The 26,506-nt window shown below is 43.8% G+C and overlaps 1 protein-coding gene across 2 annotated transcripts in view; it reads left to right on the forward strand.

Annotated features, from left to right (window-relative positions):
• Positions 1–26,506, forward strand: part of LOC121278154 (methyltransferase-like protein 24) — a 106,780-nt gene that overhangs the window by 40,224 nt on the left and 40,050 nt on the right. For both annotated transcript variants that reach the window (XM_041188270.1, XM_041188271.1), the window contains exon 2: positions 965–1,193. In XM_041188270.1, coding sequence (XP_041044204.1) covers positions 999–1,193 — 195 coding nt within the window. In that variant the 5' untranslated portion in view covers positions 965–998. The remainder of the gene's footprint in view (positions 1–964; positions 1,194–26,506) is intronic.

A 26,506-nucleotide genomic window follows, 5' to 3' on the forward strand; every position in this document is an offset into this window, starting at 1 on the left:
CCCAGCTTTATAGGCCTCAAACAATGTCACTTTGCGATAAGCGTCTGGGAATCACACAGGAGAAAGGTCCTGAGGAGGCTGCTTATTTAAGTTTCCAGCTGCCATTTTTCTCATCTCCTGTCATGTCATGGGGGCGAGTTGGTGAGGAGCAGCCCAGCACTTTCTCTGTGTGGAAGGCAGGAGAACCTGTAGGCTGAGTCATTTCTTGTGACTGCAGAACTGCATTGGTAGAGTCTTTGAGACAAGGTACATTTCTGAACCATTGGACTGCAGTTGTCATAAAGAAAACAAAACTTGCATTTATAAAGCACCTTTCACGATCTCAGGATATCCCAAAGCACGTTACAACCTAAGTACTTTTGAAGTGTGGTTGCTGCTGTAATGGCAGAAAACATGGCAGCCAATTTGCTCACAGCAAACTCCCACAAACAGGAATGTGATAAATGACCAGATTTTTTTTGTTGTTTTAGCGATGTTGGTTGAGGGATAAGAATTGGCCAAGACATTGGAGAGAGCTAACCTGCTATTCTTCAATAGTGCCGTGACATCTTTCATGTCCGCCTGAGAGGGCCAATGGGGTCTCAGTCTGAATTTCATCCAAAAGACAGCACCTCCAACAGTGCAGTACTCCCTCGGTAACTGCCAACCTAGATGTTGTTCTCAAGTCTCTGCAGTGGGACTGGAACCCCACAACCTCCTGAGAGGGAGAGGAAAATATGTAATGAATATTAGAAATTATTTCTTTTATAAAACAATGTTATTTGTTAGTGTTGAGTAAAACCTATGGAGAATATAGTTGTGCCATTTGTGTGTCTGCAGCTAATGGTGTTCCACAGCAGCTGGAATACTTCAGTGGCGGGGAAGTGGTTCAGTAAAATGTTGGACACATATGTTTGCTCAGTATTTGGATTTGTGGTTCCCACACAGCCACATGACTTATTCAACTTTTCACCTTTCACCACAGACTGGGGAGTGAAGACAAACATTTTGAAGTCGAAATGGCCAAAGCTGGATGTGAGGTTCACTACTTTGATCCAAGCCTCAAAGAGGCCCACGTTCAGAAGAGCGACGGTTACTGGCACCATCGCATGGCAATCGACTGGAGAGACCCCAACCCAGCCATCATTGCCCAGAAACAACACAGAACTACCAAAAAGTTGGGCACAATAATGAATGAATTTGGTCACAGGAAGGTGAGTCATGCAGTGGCTGAACAGGACAGAGTTCCTTTCCTAAGATACTTCTTTCTTTTTTTTTATCATTTAGATCTTTAATTATTTTTAGTTTGCTAAATTGTGACTAAGATTAGGAGATCTTCTCCTATTAGTAGCTTCACAGCAGCATTACTCGTGCAGGTAGTTCCCCCTTTACCTCAAGCTGTGAATGCTGCATGGAATATAGTGAGAGATAATAAGAAAAGGTGGGGGTAAAAGTACTGGGAGTTTTCCCTTCAGCCAGAATGGGGAATGTTACTCTTACTAGCAATAGGCGCCAGGGGTAGAGGTATTTTAACATGGAGCCAATCTGGGCCAAGTGCATAATGTTCTCACTGGCTGGTTTCCAGGCCTGGGTTAGTTTAACATTGACTGAGGTTGAATACCCAGCATTCTGAGCTTCTCCAAGATGGAGAAGTTGACGCCTCGAGCGCTGTCAGCATTAGAGATTTCGAGGTGGGCCAAATAGATAGAGGCTTTCACACATCTCCCGATGAAACTCAGCAGCAAGGCAGTGGGGCAATGGGAGCACAGCAGGTGTTGCCTCTCTCTAGATGTTAGCTGGCCTGTTCTCTCACTGCCTTACCAGCCAATACCTGCCATGGTGCCAGAAAGCCAGCTGCAGGAGGCAGAGCAACAGGAAGAGTTTAACTTGGTGAGATTGTTGTCAGATGGAGCTTCTGAGCCGCCCCAGCCAAATCCTCACTGGGGTCCTAGAATCATAGAGCTCACTAGGAGAAGGAGGCCATTTGGCCTGTCATGTATGTGCTGGCTCTTTGACAGTGCTATCTAATTAGTCTCACCCCCTTGCACTTTGCCCATAGCCCCCACAATTTTTCCTTTTTAAGCACTTGTCCAATTCCCTTTAGAAAATTATTATTGACTCTGCCTCCCCCAGCCTTTCAGCCAGTGCATTCCAGCTCATACAGCTCATTGCGTAAAATGAAGCTCTCCTCATTTCCTGTCTGGGTGTTTTAGAAATTACCTTAAATCTGCATCCTCTGATTATCCACTTTCCCTGGCAACATCATACAGTTCTGATTTGCTTGCATTCAGAAGGTACCAGTGGGCACCTCAGCCACCTAAATGTGAGCAGTTAAAACAGTGGCCGGGACAGAGTCACCTGGCTGGATTTTAACAGTCTCCCTCTGCCACATTCCCATCGAGGTTCTCCAATCTGCCTACCCACCCCCACCCACGCCAAACTCTCTCTCTGCACCCCCCGGCACCCAAACCCTGACCCTCTTCCCCCTCCCATTCAGGAAAACTGTGATTTTTGGCAAGAAGAGGTTACACAATTTCTTAACACATGTTTCCCATTATATTTATTAATCATTTCTTCATTAAGGGATTTTTTGAAAGACTAGAGCATTTTGAGAGAAAATACCAGTGTTCTGGTATCACAGATTCAGTGCTCTGGACTGATTTCATTCAGATTCCACATTATTTTGATTAAAAGTCTCAGACCTGCTTTGGATGATGCACGTTCTTAGGCAGCAGATAATTGCCTATTGAAACATATATGAGCTTGGGTTCAGGGAAAATATTTGCTTGACATTGGTGGGAGTAAGCATCAGTTATCTGAGCTGGTGTTCTCCTAACTGCACACTGTAACTGTGGAGGAAGATGGACAGAAACTCTGAAGAAATGTTGTGGACACCATTTACTTCCTTTCTCCAGGCTCTCAGCAGGAGATTGGCTCCATGGCCAGAGCAGAGAGAGTTTTACACTGCACCTAGCTGTGCTATACCTGACCTGAGCTGTTGAGTGCCTGAAATAGTAAAAGTTCTATTCCCTTGCATTGTTGTCGATAAAATCAGGATGTCTCGCCTGACTCCCAGGAGTCAGCCTTCTGTACAGCACAATCTCCAGGAGATTGACATCCTGATTTTATCGACAACAGTTCAAGGGAATAGAACTTTTACTATTTCAGGCACTCAACAGCCCAGGTTAGGTATAGCACAGCTAGGTGCAGTGTAAAACTCTCTCTGCTCTGGCCATGGAGCCAATCTGGGCCGAGTGCATAATGTTCTCACTAACTTGACTTCTAAGCCTGGGTTATTTTAACTTTGACTGGGGTTGAATACCCAGCATCCTGAATTTCTCCAAGATGGAGAAGTTAACGCCTTGAGAACTGTCAGCATTAGAGATTTCGAGGTGGGCTAAATAGACAGAGGCTTTCACACATCTCCCGCAGAGATCAGTGAGACCAATAAAACTCAGCAGCAAGGCACAGGTCAGGTATAGCACAGCCAGGTGCAGTGTAAAGCTCTCTCTACTCTGGCCTAAACATAGAAAAGTGTCCCCTACTCTACCAGAACAACACTTTCTCCATTTCCTACACCAGCAATCTTGTGATTTCCAGTTCGTGCCGAATTAGGAACAGTTTTGTACTTTGGGTCTCTGGCTTAAACACAACATTGAGACCATCCAATCTCATTTGACATAGGACCCTTATAGTTAGCAGACAGGGCAGACTTTCATCTCATTAATCTGGGCTGAATTTGAAGCCTGACACCAGAGCTAAGTAAAGAATATTTAACTTATTCCAACACTTCATTCCCTAAATCATTTCATCACAAAAATATGTTTATGTTTTCGACAACAAAAAGCAGAATATTTTTTCTCATTAATGGCTGTGCAATGGAAGACAGCAGGACAGCAGAGATCATACATAACTTTAGAAGCTTCTTGCCTTTCCCAAGCTCGCTGTGTTTGTAATATTCTGTGAAGATGTCACTTGTTATTCAGTATGTTTTTTTTTCCAATGCTGAAGGTGTTTGGTAAACTCTTACAGAAAGATTTCCAAATACTGATTGCAATATAGCATAATGAGCTCAAGCCTGAAGTTCCTGCAGCTCATGTTCACGAAGGGTTAGCAAGTCCATTAAAGTAATGCAGTTAAAGAAATATTTTTTGTTTGTATAGCTCCTTTCACAACCTCAGGTTCTCCCAGTGTTTTGCAGCCACTGAATCAGTTACTGTTGCACAGAAACAGGGGCGGTCAATTTGCCCCACAGCAAGATCTCACAAACAGAAATAAAGTACGACAGTTCCCAAGAAACTCTACATGACAGTCCACTTCACACTCGAGGGAGCGTCATGGCCCATTGGCTGGCTCATTGGGCAGAGCAAAGAAGCACAGCGAGGAGAAGTAAGGGTAGAGAATGGGTTGTGAGGTAGGGCAGAAGTTCTGTCTCCAGTGGTTCACTTTCAGTTTAAAAGGCCTGATGTGTTCAGCTCCATTTTTGACTGTTGTTTGACCTTTAATGTGCCTTTGATGGACAAGTTTCTCTGGCAGTCATGAGCAATAGGAATCTGCTTAATGTCAAGGAGGACACCCACACAAGAAGTTGTCCTTGCAGAAAAGCATTTTCTGTCGGATTGAAAAACAAAGTCCCAAGCTGAAAAGTATTAGTAAATACATAATAAATGCAACTTTATAATGTGCTTTACACTGTGTCAGGATTGTTCCTGCAGCACATTGCTAAAAATAAAATCTTAAATCATCTTCATCAACTTTTCTTCCTAGCCTTTCCCTGTTTTTCCTCTGTTACTTTATCAAACACTCTCTCTTTGTCCTCACATATTCTGCCTATTTCTTTGTTTCTCCTGGTTCCTCTCAGGATACCTTAGCTACAGCTGAGGCAAACTCTTCAGACATTGGACTGTCCATTTCTCTCTGTTGCTGAGCTTATCTATAATATATTATGGATATAATATATATATTACATTATATTATGTCCATAATATATATATTATCCATAATATATTATGGATATGATATATGATATATAATCTATAATATTATGGATATAATATAATATAACGTATAAGATATATTACCTATAATATATTTTGCTGCCAAAACCAGGAAGGAAGCTTCAGTGTCACTGGAATGAAAAGATGAAAAATAGAAACTTGCACTTCAACAGTAACTTACACAATCTCACTTTGCCCCAAAGTGTTTTACAGGCAATTCAGTATTTTGGAAGTGCAGTCACTGTTGTATTGTAGGAAACTCAGCCACCAGTTTGTGCGCAGCAAGCCTCCACAAAAAGCCATGTGATAATAGCCAGATCCGTTTTTGTGACATGGATTGAGGGATCAGTATTGGTCAGGACACTGGGATGACTCTCCTGCTGTTCTTCAAAATAGATCCTTCAAATATAATCTTTCATATCCACCTCAGAGGGCAAACGAGATCCCGGTTTAATACTTCAAATAAAAATAACAGCGCCTCCAATAGTCACCTAAGTATTACACCAGAGTGTTAGTTTAGATTTTCTGGTACTGGACTTGTACCTGCAGCCTTCTGACTCTGAATAACCAACTGAGCCACGGCTGTTGCTGGACATCTTTGTGCCCACAAAGGTTGAGCGCTTTTCTCAAAGTTTCAAAGACCTGGGGCTGCATTTTACTTGCCTCCGCCGGATGTGTTTTTGGAGGGGGGTGGGGGCGGGGGTGCTGGGGGCGGCGGTGGAACGTAAAATAGGGTGGGTGGGTGCCGACCCCCACCACCTTCCCACCCACCCCCTGAGCTCACCCCCTTAATAAGGGCGCTGAAATCGGCAGCCCACCCTTCACACATGAATAGGTAATCAAAGGTCAATTAGGTTTGTTGTCAATTCACTTGACCCTGATAATACGCTGCCCATGCCATAGAGCATGGGTAGTCGGGCAGGAGTGGGTAGCCCGATTTTTTTAACAAAAAACTATTCAAAGCGCGAGAAGGAAGGGGGAGTTCTTTCTTCAGGGGCTGCCCTTTGTGGATCGAGGGTGGCCCTCCTGAGATAGAACCCCCCTCCCCCACCTTTCTTCCTACCCGCCTGCTGCCTTAAAGCCAAGACCCCCACCCATGATCCCCCTTCCCTAACCTGCCCAAACCCTCCCTGCTCAGGATCCTGTTACTTACCCGTTTCCGGGGCTCCACTGGGCCTTCTTCCTCCTTCTCTTGCAGCCCTGGCAACGCCCACTGACGCGCTCTCCGCGCTGCTGGGACTGATGGAGCTGCCAGCCAGTTGGATTGGCCAGCAGCGCCTGAGGGCGGGACACACTGGCCCTGTTTAGTCCACCCGTAGCACTTTGTGTCTGTGGGTCTGGCTGGCGTGGAGTGAGTCAGCTCCACACCGACTTTGCTTCAGGAGCTGGGGGGACGGGGTGGTGGTGGGAGCAAGCTATCGGCCCCTGCCAGACCCCTAATATTCAGCACAAAGACAGAATTACCTGGAAAAACTCAGCAGGTCTGGCAGCATCGGCGGAGAAGAAAAGAGTTGACGTTTCGAGTCCTCATGACCCTTCGACAGAACTTGAGTTCGAGTCCAAGAAAGAGTTGAAATATAAGCTGGTTTAAGGTGTGTGTGTGGGGGGCGGAGAGATAGAGAGAGAGAGAGGTGAAGGGGGGGTGGGGGGGTGGTTGTAGGGACAAACAAGCAGTGATAGAAGCAGATCATCAAAAGATGTCAACGACAATAGTACAATAGAACACATAGGTGTTAAAGTTAAAGTTGGTGATATTATCTAAACGAATGTGCTAATTAAGAATGGATGGTAGGGCACTCAAGGTATAGCTCTAGTGGGGGTGTTTTTTTTTAATTTTTTTTATATATAATGGAAATAGGTGGGAAAAGGAAAATCTTTATAATTTATTGGAAAAAAAAGGAAGGGGGAAACAGAAAGGGGGTGGGGATGGGGGAGGGAGCTCACGACCTAAAGTTGTTGAATTCAATATTCAGTCCGGAAGGCTGTAAAGTCCCTAGTCGGAAGATGAGGTGTTGTTCCTCCAGTTTGCGTTGGGCTTCACTGGAACAATGCAGCAAGCCAAGGACAGACATGTGGGCAAGAGAGCAGGGTGGAGTGTTAAAATGGCAAGCGACAGGGAGGTTTGGGTCATTCTTGCAGACAGACCGCAGGTGTTCTGCAAAGCGGTCGCCCAGTTTACGTTTGGTCTCTCCAATGTAGAGGAGACCATGTTTATTTTTTTATATATAATGGAAATAGGTGGGAAAAGGAAAATCTTTATAATTTATTGGAAAAAAAAGGAAGGGGGAAACAGAAAGGGGGTGGGGATGGGGGAGGGAGCTCACGACCTAAAGTTGTTGAATTCAATATTCAGTCCGGAAGGCTGTAAAGTGCCTAGTCGGAAGATGAGGTGTTGTTCCTCCAGTTTGCGTTGGGCTTCACTGGAACAATGCAGCAAGCCAAGGACAGACATGTGGGCAAGAGAGCAGGGTGGAGTGTTAAAATGGCAAGCAACAGGGAGGTTTGGGACAACACCACATCTTCCGACTAGGCACTTTACAGCCTTCCGGACTGAATATTGAATTCAACAACTTTAGGTCGTGAGCTCCCTCTCCCATCCGCACCCCCTTTCTGTTTCTCCCTTCCTTTTTTTTCCAATAAATTATAAAGATTTTCCTTTTCCCACCTATTTCCATTATATATAAAAAAATAAATTAAAAAAAAACACCCCCACTAGAGCTATACTTTGAGTGCCCTACCATCCATTCTTAATTAGCACATTCGTTTAGATAATATCACCAACTTTAACTTTAACACCTATGTGTTCTATTGTACTATTGTCGTTGACATCTTTTGATGATCTGCTTCTATCGCTGCTTGTTTGTCCCTACAACCACACCCCCCCCCCACCTCTCTCTCTCTCTCTATCTCTCCGCCCCCCCACACACACACCTTAAACCAGCTTATATTTCAACTCTTTCTTGGACTCGAACTCAAGTTCTGTCGAAGGGTCATGAGGACTCGAAACGTCAACTCTTTTCTTCTCCGCCGATGCTGCCAGACCTGCTGAGTTTTTCCAGGTAATTCTGTTTTTTTTTTGGATTTCCAGCATCCGCAGTTTTTTTGTCTTTAACCCTAATATTCAGCCCCTGATGTAATGAGCTCCATGAGCTTGTAATACCGACAGTGGAACAAGCGATTCCTCTAACAAGGTGCTGAACAGAAATACTTAGCGGTTTCTTTTTGCAAATTATCTGGTGGGAATTCTTTTCTATATAAGTGTGTCGTATAAATTAGCTCCCCTTTAACTCTGAGTCTGTTACTGAGTACTGAAGTGAGATTTCAGATTTGTGGTAGATTACAAGTTAATTGAATTGAAGTAAAAGGATTATTTTGGTGAAGAAATGCTTTGTAGAGGTACATATGTAAAAAGATCAATTGGATGTTTTATAATTAAACTTGAATATAATTGCAGTCTAGTGGAAACATTAGGCAACAGCTACAGCAAAGGAATAAATCAAGCTCTGTTGGATATACACTGGAAATGGAAAGATTTACAGGGCTATGAGAGACGAGTAGGAGAGTGTGACTAATTAGAGAACCTTTTCAAAGAACAGGCAAAAACACGATGGGCTGTGTAAGCTCCTTTGATGCTGTATGTTTATATGATTGTTGTATTAGTCTGTGCATTCATACGAATTGTTGAAAAGGCCAAAGGAGAGTCCAGTGTAGGGTGATGTCACCCTGGAGGAATTTGTCTGGTATGGTACAATACGTGGGTGCTACACTAAGAACGGGCTTGTTTTTATTGAAAGCCAATGATTTCACACACCATGCCACAAGAGTGACAGGAGCAAAAATCCATAGCTGCAGTTTTGCATCTTTTTGTTATTGGGTTGGTTGACTGCACCATTGTTACCATAGTAACAAGGTTACTACCACGGGAAAATGATGGATGGGAAAGACCATTGAGGCTGTCATCACGAGCATCACAATTCTCAATACTGTCTCATCCACTACCTCTCCTGGAAAAGGTTAAAAGAAAAGGGAACATGCCCTAGGACAATTCGGTTGGGGTGGTAAGGGTGAAATCTGTGAATTCCTCTCTAACCTTGAAGGTGATCAAAACAAGAAACCACAGTCCCCATGAGGCATAATGTCCATAACCTCGCCTACCCATTTGTATGCTGGGACATCATTGCCTTCGAGTCCCACTCCAGGGGCAGAATTTTACATTCGGTGTGAGGGGGCCGGCTCAACGTGCCGGAATGTAAAATAGTGCACGATGACGATGGGTGTGTCCCCTAACGTCATCGTGCTGTCTCGTGATATTTCATTCGGTGGGCCCGCAGCCAATTCCAGCACACGCCCGCCGATAATTGAAAGGGCTATTAAGGCCATTAATGACCTAATTAATTTCAGCATTATGCTGCCCGTCGAACCTTATGGCTGGTGGGCAGGTGAACAGGCCAAGTGGCCTTTACATTTTTTTAGGAAACCTCATCCATGAGCGGGATGAAGATTCCTAAAGCTTTTATAACTTGAATAAAAACTTTCTTTGAAAAATGAAAACATGCCCCATCTCATGTGACACTGTCACACGAGGGGACATGTTTCATTAGATTTTTACTGTATTTATTTACTTTTTTAAGAATTGCTTCAATCTCTTTGAGGCAGTTCAGTGCTGCAGACCTGACTCTCCCTCCTCCTCCTGCCCGCACAGGTAGCCCTCACGCCACCACTCACTTTTCACGCTGGGCGGGCCTTAATTGGCCCGCCCGCGTGAAATTGCGGTGCGGAGCCAATCGGGGGGTGGCAGTCGGCTTTGGACCAGCCCCGCCCGTTCCCGCCTGGCCAGTGAAAAATTCTGTCTCAAGACTTAATGTCCACTGAAGATGCTCTCATAATGAGGCTTGATTATCAAGCTGCAAATCTTTTCAATGGCAGGCGGTAAGAATGGGAGAATCTCCTGGTCAGTCAGAACCATGTGGTAGCTGCAGCTCAACAGCCTCTCCATGTTAAAATACTCCAGATGCAGGTTCCTGCCAGGGGCTGTACTCCATGGCAAGCGTCCTCTCTTTGAGGGACTGCTACAGAGAAAGAGGCAGACACAGAGAGCGAGAAAGAGAGAGAGAAAGAGCGACATCAGACAGGAACTTGTCTGGCACCCATTTGAAAGTTTCAGTGAACTGGGGCTCTCTGCACAAGCTGGCAAATTGTCCCTGGAGGTTGATGCCAATCTCTGTTTAGAGAGACATCCTGACACCAAACCTTGTTCTATGTTTACAAAATTAATACGCACGTCTGCTGGTTCTCCCTAACTTACCCACCCGGACTCAACCTAGCCCATTCATTATCCTAGCAGTCTGCTAAGAGCTGCCTATTCTTCAGAGAGGTTGATAGATTTTTATTAGGTAAGGATATCAAGGGGTATAGATTAAAGTTGGATTAATGGAGTTGAGGTACAGATCAACCATAATCTAACTGAATGGTGGAACAAACTGCATGGTCTTCCCCTGTTCCCATGTTCCACATCTGTAATTTTTCCAAACTTTATGAGAAGGGCAGGTTAAAGTGCAACACATGTAAGCTTTTGACCATAAACTGTCATAATCCCTCTGGGTGTGTTTTCCTGGAGGGTGGGTGGGGGGGGGGGGGGCATGTAAAATGGAGGTGCCAACCTCCAACACCTTCCCGTTCAGCCCCATATTGTGTGGGGTGGGTGGATGCTGAAACCGGCAGCCCGCCTGCCATGTTTAAGTAAATAATCAAGGGTCAATCGAGCTTGTCAACAAGCCAGTTGACCCTGATAATACGTTGCCCACGTCATAATAACGTTGGTGTGGGCAGTCAGGAGGGCATGGGCAGGCCATTAAAAAAACCCATTTCAAAGGACGGGAAGGAAAGCAGGGGCTACTATCTTAAGGGGCTGTCCTTTGGGCATTGGGGGGCAGTACCCCCTAAGATAGTACTTCCCCTTTCTTCCTACCCACCTGCTCCACAAACCCACCACCCCCTCTCCAAACTGCCCAAATCCCCCCCCCCCCACCCAAAACCCCGGACTTACCCTGTTCCGGGATCCATGGGCCTTCTTCTTGGGACTGCTTGCCGTCCCAGCAGCGCCCACTAATGTGCTCTTGTGCTGCCGGGACTTCTGATTGGCCGGCAGCTCCCAAGGGCGGGACATCTTCCCCAGCCAAGGAAGGAAGCCCCACTGGCAGCCTATTTAGCTATTTAGCACGTTATTGCAGGCATCCAGCGAGCAAAACTGCTCTTCCTTTGTCTTCCACGATCACTTTGTTTGACTCTACTTGTTCCATGTGTTTGAACTGGGGTTGCGATGGTGCATTCGGAAGTCACCCCTTCATCAGTATAGTATGTGTGGCCTGATGAATCAGGCTTGAGTGCACTCGCCGCTGAACTCCCAATTCCACATGCGGAAGAGTTTTGTAAGATTTGGAGGCAGCATTTCTCAGGCATGTTGGCTTCATTACACACTGCAAATAAATGCAAATCAGTCCTTCATTGATCCTAGGGCTTCTTGCAGAGCAGCTCCTGAGTTCCTGTTATGAAACAAGTGCTAGCAATTGGCTGAAGGGATTCATGATATAAAGCTGGTTTGCCACCTTATTAAGAATTGCATTCTGGCTGATGTTTTTGTTGCTATATGTAACTAAACTGTGAATGTCTTGCAGAGAAGTCAGGATTCGGACACATCAGATTCTCACCAAAACAGGATTTCTTTTCGGTCTTTTAAAGGAAACCCTTTTCACTCTTGTAAAGGATAGAGCCTCAGCCTGAGGTCACTGTGTGATTCCCATGTATCACTGAACCCACATATGCTGGAGGGCATACTGCAGTGATTGTGACCCTTGGATTTTAAGACACAGATTTTTTTTCTTTCCTGCTTCTTACTCTGATTTCCTTCAATTCCTTTGGTGTATGCCTTCCACAGCAGAACTTCAGCCCTTTAAGAGCTGCTGGATCCCTGCCTTCACACAGGTCCAAACACGCAGGTAGCAGGGAGGGATCCAGTTCCTGTGCTGGCGCTTTGAAAAACCTATCCAATTAGCCCCATTTCCCTGCCCTTTCCCCAGAGTCTTGCTATTTTTTTCCCTTTCAGGTAATTATCCAATTTCCTTTCGAAAGTCACTATTGAATCAGCTTCCATTAGCTTTACAGACAGAGCATTCCAGATCATAACAATTTGCAGCCAAAGGTAGAAACTCTGCTCCTCTCCCCTCTAGTTCCTTTGCCAGTTGGCATTATCCTGCGTCCCTTTGATTACTCATCTTTCTGCACTAGGAGCATATTTAAACCATTCAAATTAGCCCATCCCACAGAATCCCCTGGGACCTGTCTTCCGCTCAAGTAACGTGGATGTGCGGTGCTTTTTTTGGCCCCAGATGTTATTCATGTAAAATCTAAGTGTATCTATTTAGTCTGCTGCAGATACTGATCTCAAAGTGATAAAACTGAAAAGAAGCTTGCATTTCTAATAGGGCCCTTCATGACTTCAGAACATCCCAAAGCGCTTCACAACCAATGCGTTACTTTTAAAACATATTCATGGGTTACAATGTAGGCAATTTGTGCACCACAAGGTCCCATAAAAAGCAATGAGATAGAGGACCATCTGTTTTAGTGATGTTGATTGAAGGCTAATGTTGGCTAGGGGACTTGTAAAACTCCCTTGCTCTTCTTCAGTGAATGCCCTGGGCTGTTTTTTTTTATCCACTTTAATGGGCAGGGAGGGCCTCACTTTTACATCCCATCCAGAAGACAGCACCTGCAGCAGCGCAGCACTGAAGTATCATGTTGGAGCCCCAGAGGGAGGATTAAAACCATGACTTCCTGAGTCAGAGGCAAGAGTACGATCACTGAGCCAAGGTTGACGCTATATGCTATAGCTCAACAGGATCTCAATATACTGCCTCACTGGAACACCAATTCCACACCCAAGGGACAACTGTCTGTATGTGTAAAGCATGTAAAATTTAATTTTTTTCCCCCTACCACTGCCCCCTCCCCCCACAGGGCCATCTGTCACTTGTTCCTTGTTGTTCTTTCACACAATGCTATCCTTGTTCTGTTATACTCGATGGGCTGAAGGGCCTCTTCTGCACTCTGTGATTCCGTGATAATCACATTCTGCTTTCTTACCGTTATGCCACTATTAGCACCTTTTAGCACTAACCATTACCATTAACAACCCCTTTGTCCTTTAGTTCATGATGTCTTTTTAAATCCCTCCTTTGTCCCCACCTATCGCTGGTCTTCTTTCCAACTCCACCCCCCCGCCTTAAACAATACAAATTTCATCATATTTCCACTTCTCTTCAGAGCTCTGAAGAGGGGTCATGCGGACTCAAAATGTTGACACTTTTTTTCTTTCCACAGATGCTGTCAGACCTGCTGAGTTTTTCCAGCATTTTCTGTTTTCGTTTGATGTAAAATGTAATGTTTAGAGTGAACAAGCTGAGCCATCCCCACTTTCCAAATGTTTACATTTGACTACAATTAGATTTAAAAAGTGGACAATTGGGAGAACTTTTATGATGCAATTTTAAAATTTCACAGCACGGAGTTAGGGCAATCAGCCTGTTGAACCCGTGCTGGCTCTCTGAAGGAGCTGTCCAGTTAATCTCATTCTCCTGCTTATTCTCCCATCGCCACTCATTTTCCCTTTTTCAATTATTTATCTGCTTTCCTTTCAAAAGTAACGTCAGATCCTTTTCCCAACATTGTTTCTGGGAGGCCATTCTATTGTGCGTTTTTGAGGCCGTGTGTTTTTGCTGCTGTCTAACATGAATAGTTTTGGGTTGTAATTGACCCTATTCCTAAGAGTTTCTATGGTTCATACGTGTTATATGCCAGTTTAGCCATGGCTGAACGCTAGGCTATGCATCATTCAACATCATTGTCACCTACACCTTAGATATCACTGTATAGTGACCTAACTATACAGGGAAACTAGTCTCAACAAAATGACCTCAGTAAACAAGGGAAGATTCCCTTGTCGTCTGCAATGTGAAGCTGGACTTTGTCAGAGCCAGGGCTCACACGTTCCCCACACCACTGACCCTGGTCCATTTCTGGGGTCAGGATATCTGGCATGTAGAGAACTGATGCCAGTACCCGTCTCAGGTGCGGTGCAGGTAGGGAGTTGCTGGGGCATCTTGTTTACAATGCATGTTGGCCAACAGAACCAGCTAAAGAATTTTTATCCCCCCAATCCTAATTTCTTAAAATTTGACTAAAGCAGTTCATTGCCCCCTGGCAAGTTGCCCTAGGCAAAGTGGCCCTTTAAACGTTAAACCTTCCCATTCCTCCCACGGCCCATAGTAATGCTAGATACCAAGATGAGAACTTATTGGCGTTCTTTGTGCCCGGTGTTGCTGAGAGCTTAATGGAAAATGCATCATACAACTTCATTGTCTCTTACACCTTATATATCACTGTATAATGACCTAACTATACAGAGAAACTAGCCTCAACAAGATGACCTCAATAAGCAAGGCAACATGTGCTCCACTGACTTCTGAGCTGTATTCTGGTATACCGTTCCTGGATGGGTATATGTTTCATCCATGTTGCTTAATGGCACAGGTTATTGTGAGGCTGCACTGGAAAATGATTCATATTACTGATGCTTTAGCACTTTGACTGCACGCTCTGCGGGGTGGTAGGGTTAGGGTTGGTGGGAGGGGGAGGAGGAACGATGTGCAGTAAGGGAATTTTTTTGATGTTGTTGGTTTCAGTCTAGAATAATATCAGCATGGGAGTTTTGAAACCTGGACTGGATTTTCCTGAAACAAAAGTCCGCAGTGTGTAAATAGAGCTTTTGTTCTCTCAAGCTCTCAATCTTGTTAACCTGCTGAGACTGGCAGCTCTGGAATTTTACTGGAGACCCTTTCACAATCTGCCTCCATATGTTGGCTGCACGGTACCATCTGCCAGGAAGTGGCTGTGACAAATGTAACCCAGTGCAAGGTGAGGAGGTCACGACTGTGCATTTAAGAGGAAGCAATTTAGCTTTTCATGATTTCAAGGCACTTTTCTTCCTTTAGCCGATGTATCTGAGCAAATTATCTGCAGCCGGCAATCACTCAGCTCACCTGCTCTCCCCTATTGGAATGAATACTGTTCTATGGTGACAGGGAAAATGGAAACAAGGAGACTAGAGAGAGTGTTTTAGGTTTCTTCCCAGTGTTACTTGTCTGAGAAATTCTTTGGGAGTCTCTCAGCCTTTAATAGAAATAAAAATCAGGACAGATGTAAAACAGACTTCACCCATTTTTCACTATCGCACAATGTCAAGTTCCACCCCATGTTGCCTGTGTTGGCTCTTTGCCAGAGGAATCTAAAATGATTCCCATTGCCCTGCTCTCTCTCCACGCTCTTTATCGTCTTTCCATCCATTATTTAACCACATGTGCCTCAAAAGGTGCAAAGATCTTGCCTTGCCTGTGGAAAGGAATTCCACTCTCCAACAATCCTCTGTGTAAATAAATTTCATAAGAATTTAGAGGGGTTGTTGTTATAACCATTATGGTAGGAAGTTGATATAAAGAATGCTGAGTAAAAATGTTGAGCTTGCAGCTTGCATCGATGAGTTCCTACTAGTCGGGTAATATTGTTCCTTCAACAAGCCAAGGGTACTTTAATCCTTCAGTTGCACGCTTCATGGGTCTCAATGTGATTTCCTCCAAATTATTCTGTTCCTTCTTCAGTTATCAAGACCTTACTGCACAAGCCCAGCAATAACTCTGTTAGTAACTTACTGGGGTTACTGAGGTATATCTGCTCTTAAGATGGTTGTGGGCAACTTGCAAACCATGACTGCCCCTTCCAGCTGCAACATGTGGCAGACCTGCAGCACCTGGTTAAAGCTCCATTTCCTAACCAGCCAAGTGTAGCTTGTTACCACAGAGTGTTAGTACTTCTGTCTTTCTATCCTTCACTGTGCAGCCAGACAATGGCATTTCTCACATTTATATAGTGATTTTAACATTGAAGCGTGTCCCAAAGTGTTTCACCAAGGCTCAAGGACAACCAGATATTTGCCAAGGAGGCAGAATAACCAAAAAGCTTAGTTAAAAAGATAGATGTTAAGTATGGTCTTAAAGGAAGAGAGGGAAGCGGAGAAGCAGAGGTCTATTATTTTGTTCTTTAGACAGCCAAGGACATTGCATCTTCCTCACATCGCCCACTATTGGCTGCTCAGAAACCAGTGTCGATGAACGGAGATTTGGAGAGCTCAGGTTGGAAGGAGGAAGGAGGGATTAGGAGGATGAACTGGGGCAGGAAGGAGGAGCCAGGTGAGGGTGTGTTGGATCACTGAAAGATGTTATAGGTGTGGGCAGGAGTGAAGTCATGAAGGGATTTAAACACTTTACAGGCCCTGAGGATCAGATGGCAGGTGATGGGATGGGCCATAAAATTGGACACCGTGACAGTGATGCTGTTCCCACTGCCTACCTGCCCTCATCTGCACCCACTGCAATTTTACCAGCGGCGGGCGAAGCATTGAGCAGGGTTGATTGGCGCCAAATGTCCAGGGCAACTGGTGGCTGGGCAAGGGGAAGGGCACTTCCTTTTCTGGCCCCCTGTGCCCACTGGAGCCCCCCGCCCCGGCAATGTATTTCCCTCCCTGGGTTTCCCCTCCTCCTCCTGCCCTGTCCACCCTACCCCTCTAGGGCTGGCTGCAGTCCCAGCAGTGGCCACCGCTCCTGGTGGCGCTGCTGGGACCAGTGAGCTGCCGGCCATTTGATTTGGTGGCAGCTCTTGGAGGCGGGACTTCCTCCAAGATGGGTCCAGGAGGCCTGCCTCAAGTCAATTAAAGGGACCCATCCCCCAACGTAAAATTCAGCCCAAAAATGAGAATTTTAAATCTGAGGCATGGTGAGACAGTGTTGATGTAACTCAGGAAGGACAGGGGTGATGCGTGAGTATCTCTGCTAGCTGTCAGGTAATTCAAGCACACCACACACGTAAAGAATCACAGAATTGTTACAGTGCAAGAGGAGGCCATTTGGCCCATCATGTCTGCACCGGCTCTCCTAATGATCGTTATGACTCAGTGCGTACGCGAGTAATTGAAATTTTCAAGTGAGGTTGATAGATTTTTGTTCCAGTAAGGATATCAAAGGAATAAAGGAATGTGAATGGAACTGAAGTACAGATCAGCCATGATCAACAATGACAGGGCTGTTGAGGGACTCAATAACCTACTGCTCCCCCGCTATGTTCCAGCCTCGATGAAAGGTCATCGACCTGAAACGTTAACCCTAAGTTTCCCTCTCTTTGACCTGCAGAGTATTTCCAGCATTTTCTGGTTTTGTTTCAGATTTCCAGCACCTACAATATTTTACTTTCATTCCAACTCCTGGGACTTGGTACGGGATAGGGTAAAGGGAGCAGAGTTGCGTGAGCTGAAGTTCACAGAGAATGGAGGATGGGAGGGAGGCCAGTGGAACAATCAAGTCTGAAGATGACAGAGGCATGAATGAGGCTTTCAGTATCAGATCGGCTGAGGCAGGGATGGAGGCAGGAAATATAATCAGTGGCAATAGCACAAAGTTTGTGAGAGTAAGAATATAAACCCTGTGTTTATATTGGACCTTCCACATCCTCACAACTTCACAGCCTTTGATGTGCAGCTACTGTTGTTTTGTAGGTGAAAACGTCAGCTTATTTGTACTCATCAGAATCCTAGGCATAAAAAAAATGAACAAGTGATCTGTTTTAGTGATGCTGGTTGAGGAATGAATATTGTCCAGGGCATCCAAGGCCACCCACTACTTTTCTTCAAATAATGCTGCAGGACCTAAAACATGCACCTGAACATGCAAAACAGACCTTAGGTTTAACTTCACATCCGTAACAGCACCAGCAACAATGCAGCTCTTCCTCAGGACTGCACTGAAGTATCAGCCTCAATCATGTGCACAATCTTCTGACACGGAGCAAAAAGTGCTAATGCTGAGCAATACTACCTAGTGAGAAGGAGAAGCTGCAATAGCCGGACACACTGATGCTGGTCAGAGTTAACTTGATTATAGACTCAAAAGAAATCATAGAAACTTACAACACAGAAGGGAGCCATTCAGCCCATCCTGCCTGGGCTGCCTCTTTAAAAGAGCAGTCATGCTTAGTTCACATCCCTGCTTATTTACGGAATCAACTTCCATCACCTTTTCAGCTAAAGTTTTCCAGGTCCTGAAAAATCTGAGTAAAAATATTTCTCCTTATCTCCCTTTAGGATTTCATTCAATGATTCTGATTCCATGACCATTGGTTATTGATCCACTCACCAGAGAGAATAGTTTTTCTCTCTCTACTCTATCAAAACCTCTCATCATCTTGAAAACCTCTATTAGGTCACCCCTTAACCTTCCTTGCTCCAAGGAGAACAATCCTAACTTTTCCAATCTCTCTTCATAGCTGAAGTTCTCCCATTCCTGGTAACAGCCTGGTAAACCATCTCCGTACCCTTTGTTCATCTTTCCAGGAGCATGTTTCTTTTTTATATTCATTCATGGGATGTGGTCTTCACTGGCATTTATTGCCTTTCCCTAGTTGCCCTTGAGAAGGTGGTGGTTGTCTGTGTGGTGTAGGTACACCCACAGTGCTGTTAGGAAGGGAGTTTCAGGATTTTGACCTAGAATTGGTGCCGCAGAATTGTGTACAATACTCCAGTTGAGGCCTATCCAATGGCTGATAAAGCTTTAGCGTGACCTATTTGCTTTTATATACTCTGTGCCTTTATTTATAACCTCAAGTAACCCATATGCTTTTTTAACCACCTTATAAACTTGCCCTGCTACATTTAAGATTTTGTGTAAATGGACACCAAGGTTTCTCTGCTCATCTACATTTGTCAGAATGGTGCTATTTTCAGCATAGTACCTTTCCATATGAGTCTACCCAAAGTGCATCATTTTATATTTCTCCATATTGAATTCCATCTGCCATACTTCTGCTCATTTCACCATCCTGCCTATGTCATCCTGAAGTCTATAACCATCAGTTGCTTGATAGTATAGAACAAGAATATTGCTGAAAAGAGAGACATGTTGATGAAGTTTTTCATCTTGCACTCATCAAGACAAATGCAAGAATACCAAATTTCAAATGATCATAGTGTTTGTCTTTTCAACCAATCGACATCCTTTTCTCTTGTAATATAAATGGTTGTGACCCTTTGAAATTTGACATGTTTTGCATTTGTTCCTGATGAGTGCAAGATGAAAAGCTTCAACAACATGTCTCTTTTTTCAGCAATATTTTATAACTAGCCTATTCATGATTTACTGCTTTACCAAGTTTCGTTTCATCTGCGAACTTTAATATGCAGCTCCCTACATCAGAATGTAGGCCATTTATAAAAATTGTACAGAGTAATGAACCCAAAATTGACTCTTTGGAAAAACTACGGCAAACCACTAGTCTGATAAACATCCATCCACTACCACCCTTCACTTCCCGTCACTAAAGCAATTCTGAATTCATACCGACATTTTCCCCTTAATTCCATGGGCTTCCACCATCTGAATAAGCATGCTGTGTGGCATTTTATTGAATGCCTTCTTAACGCCTATACTATACTACTGCACTACTTTAATCGACCTTCTCTGTTACCTCATCAAAGAATTCAACCAGAATAGTCAGATGTGAATTTACCTTTAATAAATCCATGTTGGCTGTCCCTGATTAACCCATGTCTTTTCAAATGAAAGTTTATTTTGGTCCTGATAATAGTTTCCATAACTTGACCGACCACTGATATAGGCTGACTGGCCTATAGTTTCCTGGCTTATCCCTCTTCCCTTTCTTGAACAGTGGCATAACATTAGCAACCCTCCAGTCCTCTGGCATTACTCCTGTATCCATTAAGGATTGAAAGATTGTGACCAATGCCTCTGCTGTGCTGACTTTTGCTTCCATCATCAAACTAGGATGCCTTACACCTGGACCAAGTGACTTACCAACTTTCAGTAATGCTAAATGTTTTGGTGCACCTTCTCTATTACAATTCTTTCTATAAAATTTCCCTCCTCTTTTTAATGTAACCTTCACATCAACCATTCCCTTTGTGAAGACAGATGCAAAGTACTCATTTAATACTTTAGCCGTGTCCTTTAATTCTCCATGAAGATTTCCCTTGTGTCCCTAACAGGCTCAAATTTTTTCCCCAGCTAACTGCTTAGACCTTGTATGTTTACAAAATGCTTTAGGGTTCAACTTAATTTGCCTGCTATTTTTTTCTTGTAACCTCTCTTTACCTTCCATACTAACATTTTTCAATTCCCTTCTGTGCTTTCCATAATCTTAATTGAATTATAATTAATTTGACCTTTCCTGACGGAGCTGGCCATTCATAGCACCCAGTGAAATTGCTTTTTATAGAGCACATTTCATCGCATCGTAAAGTGAATGGAATCATGTGTCCTTTTAAAAATTAATTGCGAGTTGGAACAATTTTTGGGTCCTGACCCCACATTGGCTGTCAGGGAAACCTACCTGGGAGATCCTGCAGGAGACGGCCAATTAAGAGGCCATCTCCGGGTCCTCCAACAAATTAAGGAGAGCTGGTGCGTAGCCCCAGTGCCGCTGAAGGATGGGAAAGTCAAAATTTGGAAAGTCAAAATGCAATCCATCAGAGTCAGCACGGTTTTATGACGAGTAAATCGTGTTTGACTAATTTGCTAGAGTTCTTTGAAGATGCGACAAGCAAAGTGGATAATGAGGATCCTGTAGATGTAGTAAATCTGGACCTCCAAAAGGTCTTTGATAAGGTGCCACACAAAAGATTAATACACAAGATAAGATCACACGGAGTTTGGGGTAATATATTAGCTTGGATAGAGGATTGGCTAACCAACAGAAAGTAGAGAGTCGGGATAAATGGGTCTTTTTCTGGATGGCAAACTGTAACTTGTGGGGTGCCACAGGGTTCGGTCCTTGGGCCCCAACTATTTACAATCTGTATTAATGACTTGGATTCAGGGATAGAAGGTACTATAGCTAAATTTGCAGATGACACCAAAATAGGTGAGAAAGTAAGTTGCAATGAAGAAATAAGAAATTTACAAATGGATATGGACAGGTTAGGTGAATGGACCAAAATTTGGCAGACGGAGTTTAACGTGAGTAAGCGTGAGTTTATCCATTTTGGTCAGAAGAATAAAAAGGCAACTCATTATTTAAATGGAGAGAAGCTTCAGAATGGTTCAGTGCAGAGGGATCTGGGTGTCCTCGTGCATGAATCGCTGAAAGCTAGTGTGGAGGTACAGCAGGTAATAAGGAAGGCAAATGGAATTTTGGCATATATTGCTAAAGGAAGAGAGTATAAAAATGGGGCAGTGTTGTTGCAACTGTACAAGGCATTGGTGGGACCACACCTGGAGTACTGTGCAGAGTTTTGGTCCCCTTACTTGAGGAAGGATGTAGTTGCATTGGAGACGGTTCAAAGGACGTTCACTAGATTGATTCCAAAGATGTGAGGAGAGATTGAGCAGTTTAGGCCTATACTCGCTGGAGTTTAGAAGGATGAGAGGAGATCTAATTGAGGTATATAAGATGTTAAAGGGGATAGACAAAGTAGATGTGGAGCAGATGTTTCCCCTTGTGGGGCATTCTAGAATGAGGCCATAGTTATACTCCTGCTCCTAGTTCTTATGTTCTTCTTATGTTCTATGGAGACAGCAAGGGTGCCTCCATCTTGAGATCCTGTGAGGAGGTATTCAATTTAATAAAATAACTGGGGCCATGGTTGCCAGGCCAGCCCTGTGGAGGGAAACCCTCTGGCTGCGCATTTTGTTGGGGGGGGGGTGTGGTTTGGGGCGGTGTGAGCCCAGAGGCCTCGTGGGCCCTCAAGCCAGCTGCCAGCAAGCCATCTCCAAGTGGGGGCTTGCCTGCCAATCAGCACAAATGTTAATTATACAGATTGGTTACCCACAGGCAGATAGACTCTGCTCGTGATAGTCCCACACCTGGAAGATCACCCAGAGGCAGCATTGGTCCACTGACCCAATGCCAAATTTGATGGATTTCCTCCTGATTCTACTGAGGAAGATTCTGCCCATCGTGGGCTGACAATTGTGCACACGTCATTTTGCATTGGCAGAAGTTTTAGTGTGTAAAGTTTACAATTGTGCCAACGATTAGGAATAGATTAGAGCTCATATAGCGTCACAAATAAGCACTGATTGCAAGCTTCACACACTAAAACTTATGCCAATGCATGATGACACTTGAGCAATTGTCAGCCTATGCGCAGGATCCAATGACGTCAATTTCAGGAGAGACAATTCCAATTTTCAAAAACAGTGACAGCTTCTTTTTGACTATCTTCAAACTCATAATAGTAAATCTTATTCCATTGCCCATGTATCCCCAAAGCGATTTATATCACAAAATAACATCATGATGCAACCAGGTGGACCATCCCTCTGAACTAATTAAATGGCTCGTCTGAAATTTCAAGCAGTTCCCCGCTTCCTGAAGCCGGTGGTGAGTGGGCACTTGGGGCACTGCCACTTCCCTGTCCCTGTCTCCTGCTTCTTCTCTCTCTCCCCAGCCATTTCTTTCGCTATTTCATCTTTTAATAAATTTCCAAAAAGACACCAGTGCATCATTTTAGTTGGGGATTGGGGCTGAGGGTGGGCAGATGGAGCGGGTCCTATTTACCACTTGCTCTTTCCAGCCCTGTCTAAGAGGTTTGGGGTGAGCTATGGGTGGAAGGGGTTGTGAAAAGTGTTAACTTGATGCTGTCAGCGCTGGAATATTTCCAATTCCAGGGCCAGCCATGCTGCACCCCATAAAGAAAGCGGCCGTGCATATAACTGTACATGTGCGGCATTGGCAGCAAATGCAACCAACTTTATATTACAGCCATTTTGAAAATATTGTGCAGCCAGGATGATCAGTGACAAATGGTCCTTGAAGCCATTTTGATCATTGTATTCCTAAGTCTTTCAAAATATAGTTGGTAAATGTAATGAAAATCACATAGTTCAAAATTACTAGCCTGTTCTTTAACAAAGAATACTGTTTCTAATTTGTTGCATGTGGTGATGTTATCCCTCGAGATTTATCCCCCTCATCACTGTGTATATTATTGGTAATGTATGTTCTCCCTGTGGTGGTGCTGCTTATGTACGTAATCTGTTTCCATGGTAACTGATTGTAAACTGAGGGTAATGGTGAGCTCAGTGCTGCTGACTAGTGTCTCTGCTCCAGGAAGATAAAGTCCTTAGGATGAGTACCTTTTGTAGCTTCCAAATATATACCACTCACGTTTGGCACTACTGTAGATAATATGCTGAGCATGAAACTCTTGTCCTATCCCATATTGTTCTAAACTTAAATCTCTTGTAGTTTGCAGAGCCTTTGGGGCATAACAAGCCCTTTAAGCTGGGATTTGTGACAAACCCACATGAAGCAAATGGTCTTGGGTGATAGTTTAATCAACATGCAGAGCTGTTTCTATTGCAGGCGCCATACAACCACAGGGTAGACTCAAACCAGCTCTTCAGAAATCCACATGGGTAGCATTATCACTTTTTTGCTTCACTGCTAGCGTACATTCTTGTCCCCATAAGAAAACACTCCATTTAAGATGCAAGAACTGGGCTCTCCACACCTGGTTTGGAAGAGGAAAACCAGCTGGGTTTTCTACTCCTGATTTACTCACCCCTAGCCAATAATTATTCCTCGAACAACATCACTAAAACAGATTACCTGGTCTCATTGCTGCTTATGGGACCTTCTGGAAATTGGCTGTTGCATTTCCTATGTTAGAACAATGCTGCTTTACCTCATTAGCTGTAAAGTGCTGAGGGACATCCTGAGGTTGTGAAAGGTGCTGTATAAATGCAATTTCTTTCTTTTTATAATCCAAGCTGTAGTAACTGCAAAGTGGGCTGAATTCCTGTTAATTTAGAGTCCAGACACCATTTAATTATTGCACATTTGCTCTGTAAGCACGTAAGGCAGATTTAGTGACAATGTTGTCCAGGGTCATTTGCAGAAGGATATATATCCTTCACCTATGGCCTTTGATGGGCTGGCTAAACTTTGTGCCTCCAGATCTTTGTTTCTGGCTGGGATTTGGTTTGCTCCCCTATTTTTTAGCCACCTAGCAATAAAAGGCATAGTGGTGATGCTATGTGACATGAAACTTTCAGCTTCCATCCAGTGAAGGGCACTATTAAAAAACAGCTACTCAATAAAGAAAAAGAACTTGCAGAACACTTTACAGCCAATAAGTACTTTTTAAAGCCCAGTCACTGTTGGAAAATGTAGGAAAGGTAGCAGCCAATTTGTGAACAGCAAGATCCCACAAAGAGGAATGAAATAATGACCAGATATACTGCTTTAGTGATATAGGTCAGGGGATAAATATTGGTCAAGACATCAGGCAGAACTGTTAGTCCTATATTTTTATATTTCTTTCTCTCCCTGTAAAAAAAGGACCTGCCTCCACTTAGCAATAGCTCATAGTGTCCCTGTTGTGATCATGAGCTCAGTGTGTGAGGCATTGCAAATGCAGACCCACGTCTCATTGTTCCATGCTGAAGGTTTTGCCACTGCTTCAAGCTGAATGTCTGCCACTAAACTTGTGTTTCCAGTGAAAGGGCAGTTAACATTAGCAAACCTGCATACTTTATAACCAAAGACTTGTAGCATTATATATGGTGGGAATGTATTAGCCTAATTGGAACCAACAATTAAACTTGGCCGATGGGTCATAAGGAGACACCGCGGGGATACCTACCACATTCCCCTGTCCACTCGAAAGGTAGGAATTGAGTGTGACATTTAGGCTAAAATAATGCTTTTGCTGTCAAGTGATTGCACAAAAATCAAAACATGAATTAGGAAACTGGCAGTTGAATATTTGACTTACATGTTACAGAAACAATAAGGAATCCTGGATATTTAGTATTTTATTTCAATAAATTTTCAGTTAAGATTGTGATGAACCATTAGATGATGAATACTTGGCAGAGCCCCCTAGGCTGCCTCTACTAAGCTAAGCAGAGTGTGAAAGTGAATTAACTGCCCCGGGGCACTAGCCCTGCTTATATTCCTCTCTGAAATGAAAACAGAAAATGCTGGAAAAACTTCCTCCGAGGAACGGTCATACGGACTCAAAAAGTTAACTCTGTTTTACTCTCCACAGATGCTGTCAGACCTGCTGAGTTTTTCAAGCGTTTTCTGCTTTCATTTCAGATTTCCAGCATCTGCAGTATTTTGCTTTTATATTCCTCTCTGTTCTTTGAAGTCCAGGGAGAAGTGTCAAAACAGCTACTTGCATTTTTATCACAAAACAAAAACAGAATTACCTGGAAAAACTCAGCAGGTCTGGCAGCATCGGCGGAGAAGAAAAGAGTTGACGTTTCGAGTCCTCATGAACCTTCGACAGAACTTGCGTTCGAGTCCAAGAAAGAGTTGAAATATAAGCTGGTTTAAGGTGTGTGTGTGGGGGGCGGAGAGATAGAGAGACAAAGAGGTGGAGGGGGGGTGGGGGGGTGTGGTTGTAGGGACAAACAAGCAGTGATAGAAGCAGATCATCAAAAGATGTCAACGACAATAGTACAATAGAACACATAGGTGTTAAAATTAAAGTTGGTGATATTATCTAAATGAATGTGCTAATTAAGAATGGATGGTAGGGCACTCAAGGTATAGCTCTAGTGGGTTTTTTTATATATATATAATGGAAATAGGTAGGAAAAGGAAAATCTTTATAATTTATTGGAAAAAAAAGGGAAGGGGGAAACAGAAAGGGGGTGGGGATGGGGGAGGGAGCTTACGACCTAAAGTTGTTGAATTCAATATTCAGTCCAGAAGGCTGAAATGTCCCAGCCTGCTTCACATAAGAGTGTGTGGAGGTTGAGCGATGAAGAGTTAGGAAAGGTTTTAAATGCAGGGAGAAGGGCTCATGGAGGGGAGCCCAGAATGTGCAGCTGAATGAAGGCTCTGCCACAGAAGGCCCAACAGGCCACGGGTTGAGGGTCATTGGCCGAGACATGAAGAGGATGTAAAGGTAGGCTGAGGCTAAATCATGGCAGGATTGTAGATAAAAATAAGGATTTTTAATTCATTGCATTGGAATTCATGGAATCAGTAGAAAAGTAGAAGGGGTGATGGGTAAGTGGGATGGAATGAGATAGAAATTTGCACAAATTGGAATTTGTATAGAACTCAGTAAGCTGGGAAGGAGAATGCTAGAGGAATTGAATCTTGAGGTGATAATAATACATTTGAGTGTTTCAGCCATGTCAATGTTGCGGAGGTGGGTGTAAGGAGCCTTAGTGTTGGATATGATGTGGGATTTAAATTTAAGCCGGAGCAGATACATTTTAAGATCAAAGGGGCTCTTCTGAATAGTCAGATGTTCAAAATTTTAATCATTTCCATGACGTATATAGAAAAGATATTATGATCCCTATAGAGGTTGCTAACCTTGAAAAGAAATTTGAATTTCTAGTGACTGACTGGAAGGATCACATGAAAGATTTCACATTTTAAGGCTTTTA

This window comes from Carcharodon carcharias, chromosome 5 (genome assembly GCF_017639515.1).
Source record: "Carcharodon carcharias isolate sCarCar2 chromosome 5, sCarCar2.pri, whole genome shotgun sequence".
NCBI lineage: Eukaryota > Metazoa > Chordata > Chondrichthyes > Lamniformes > Lamnidae > Carcharodon > Carcharodon carcharias.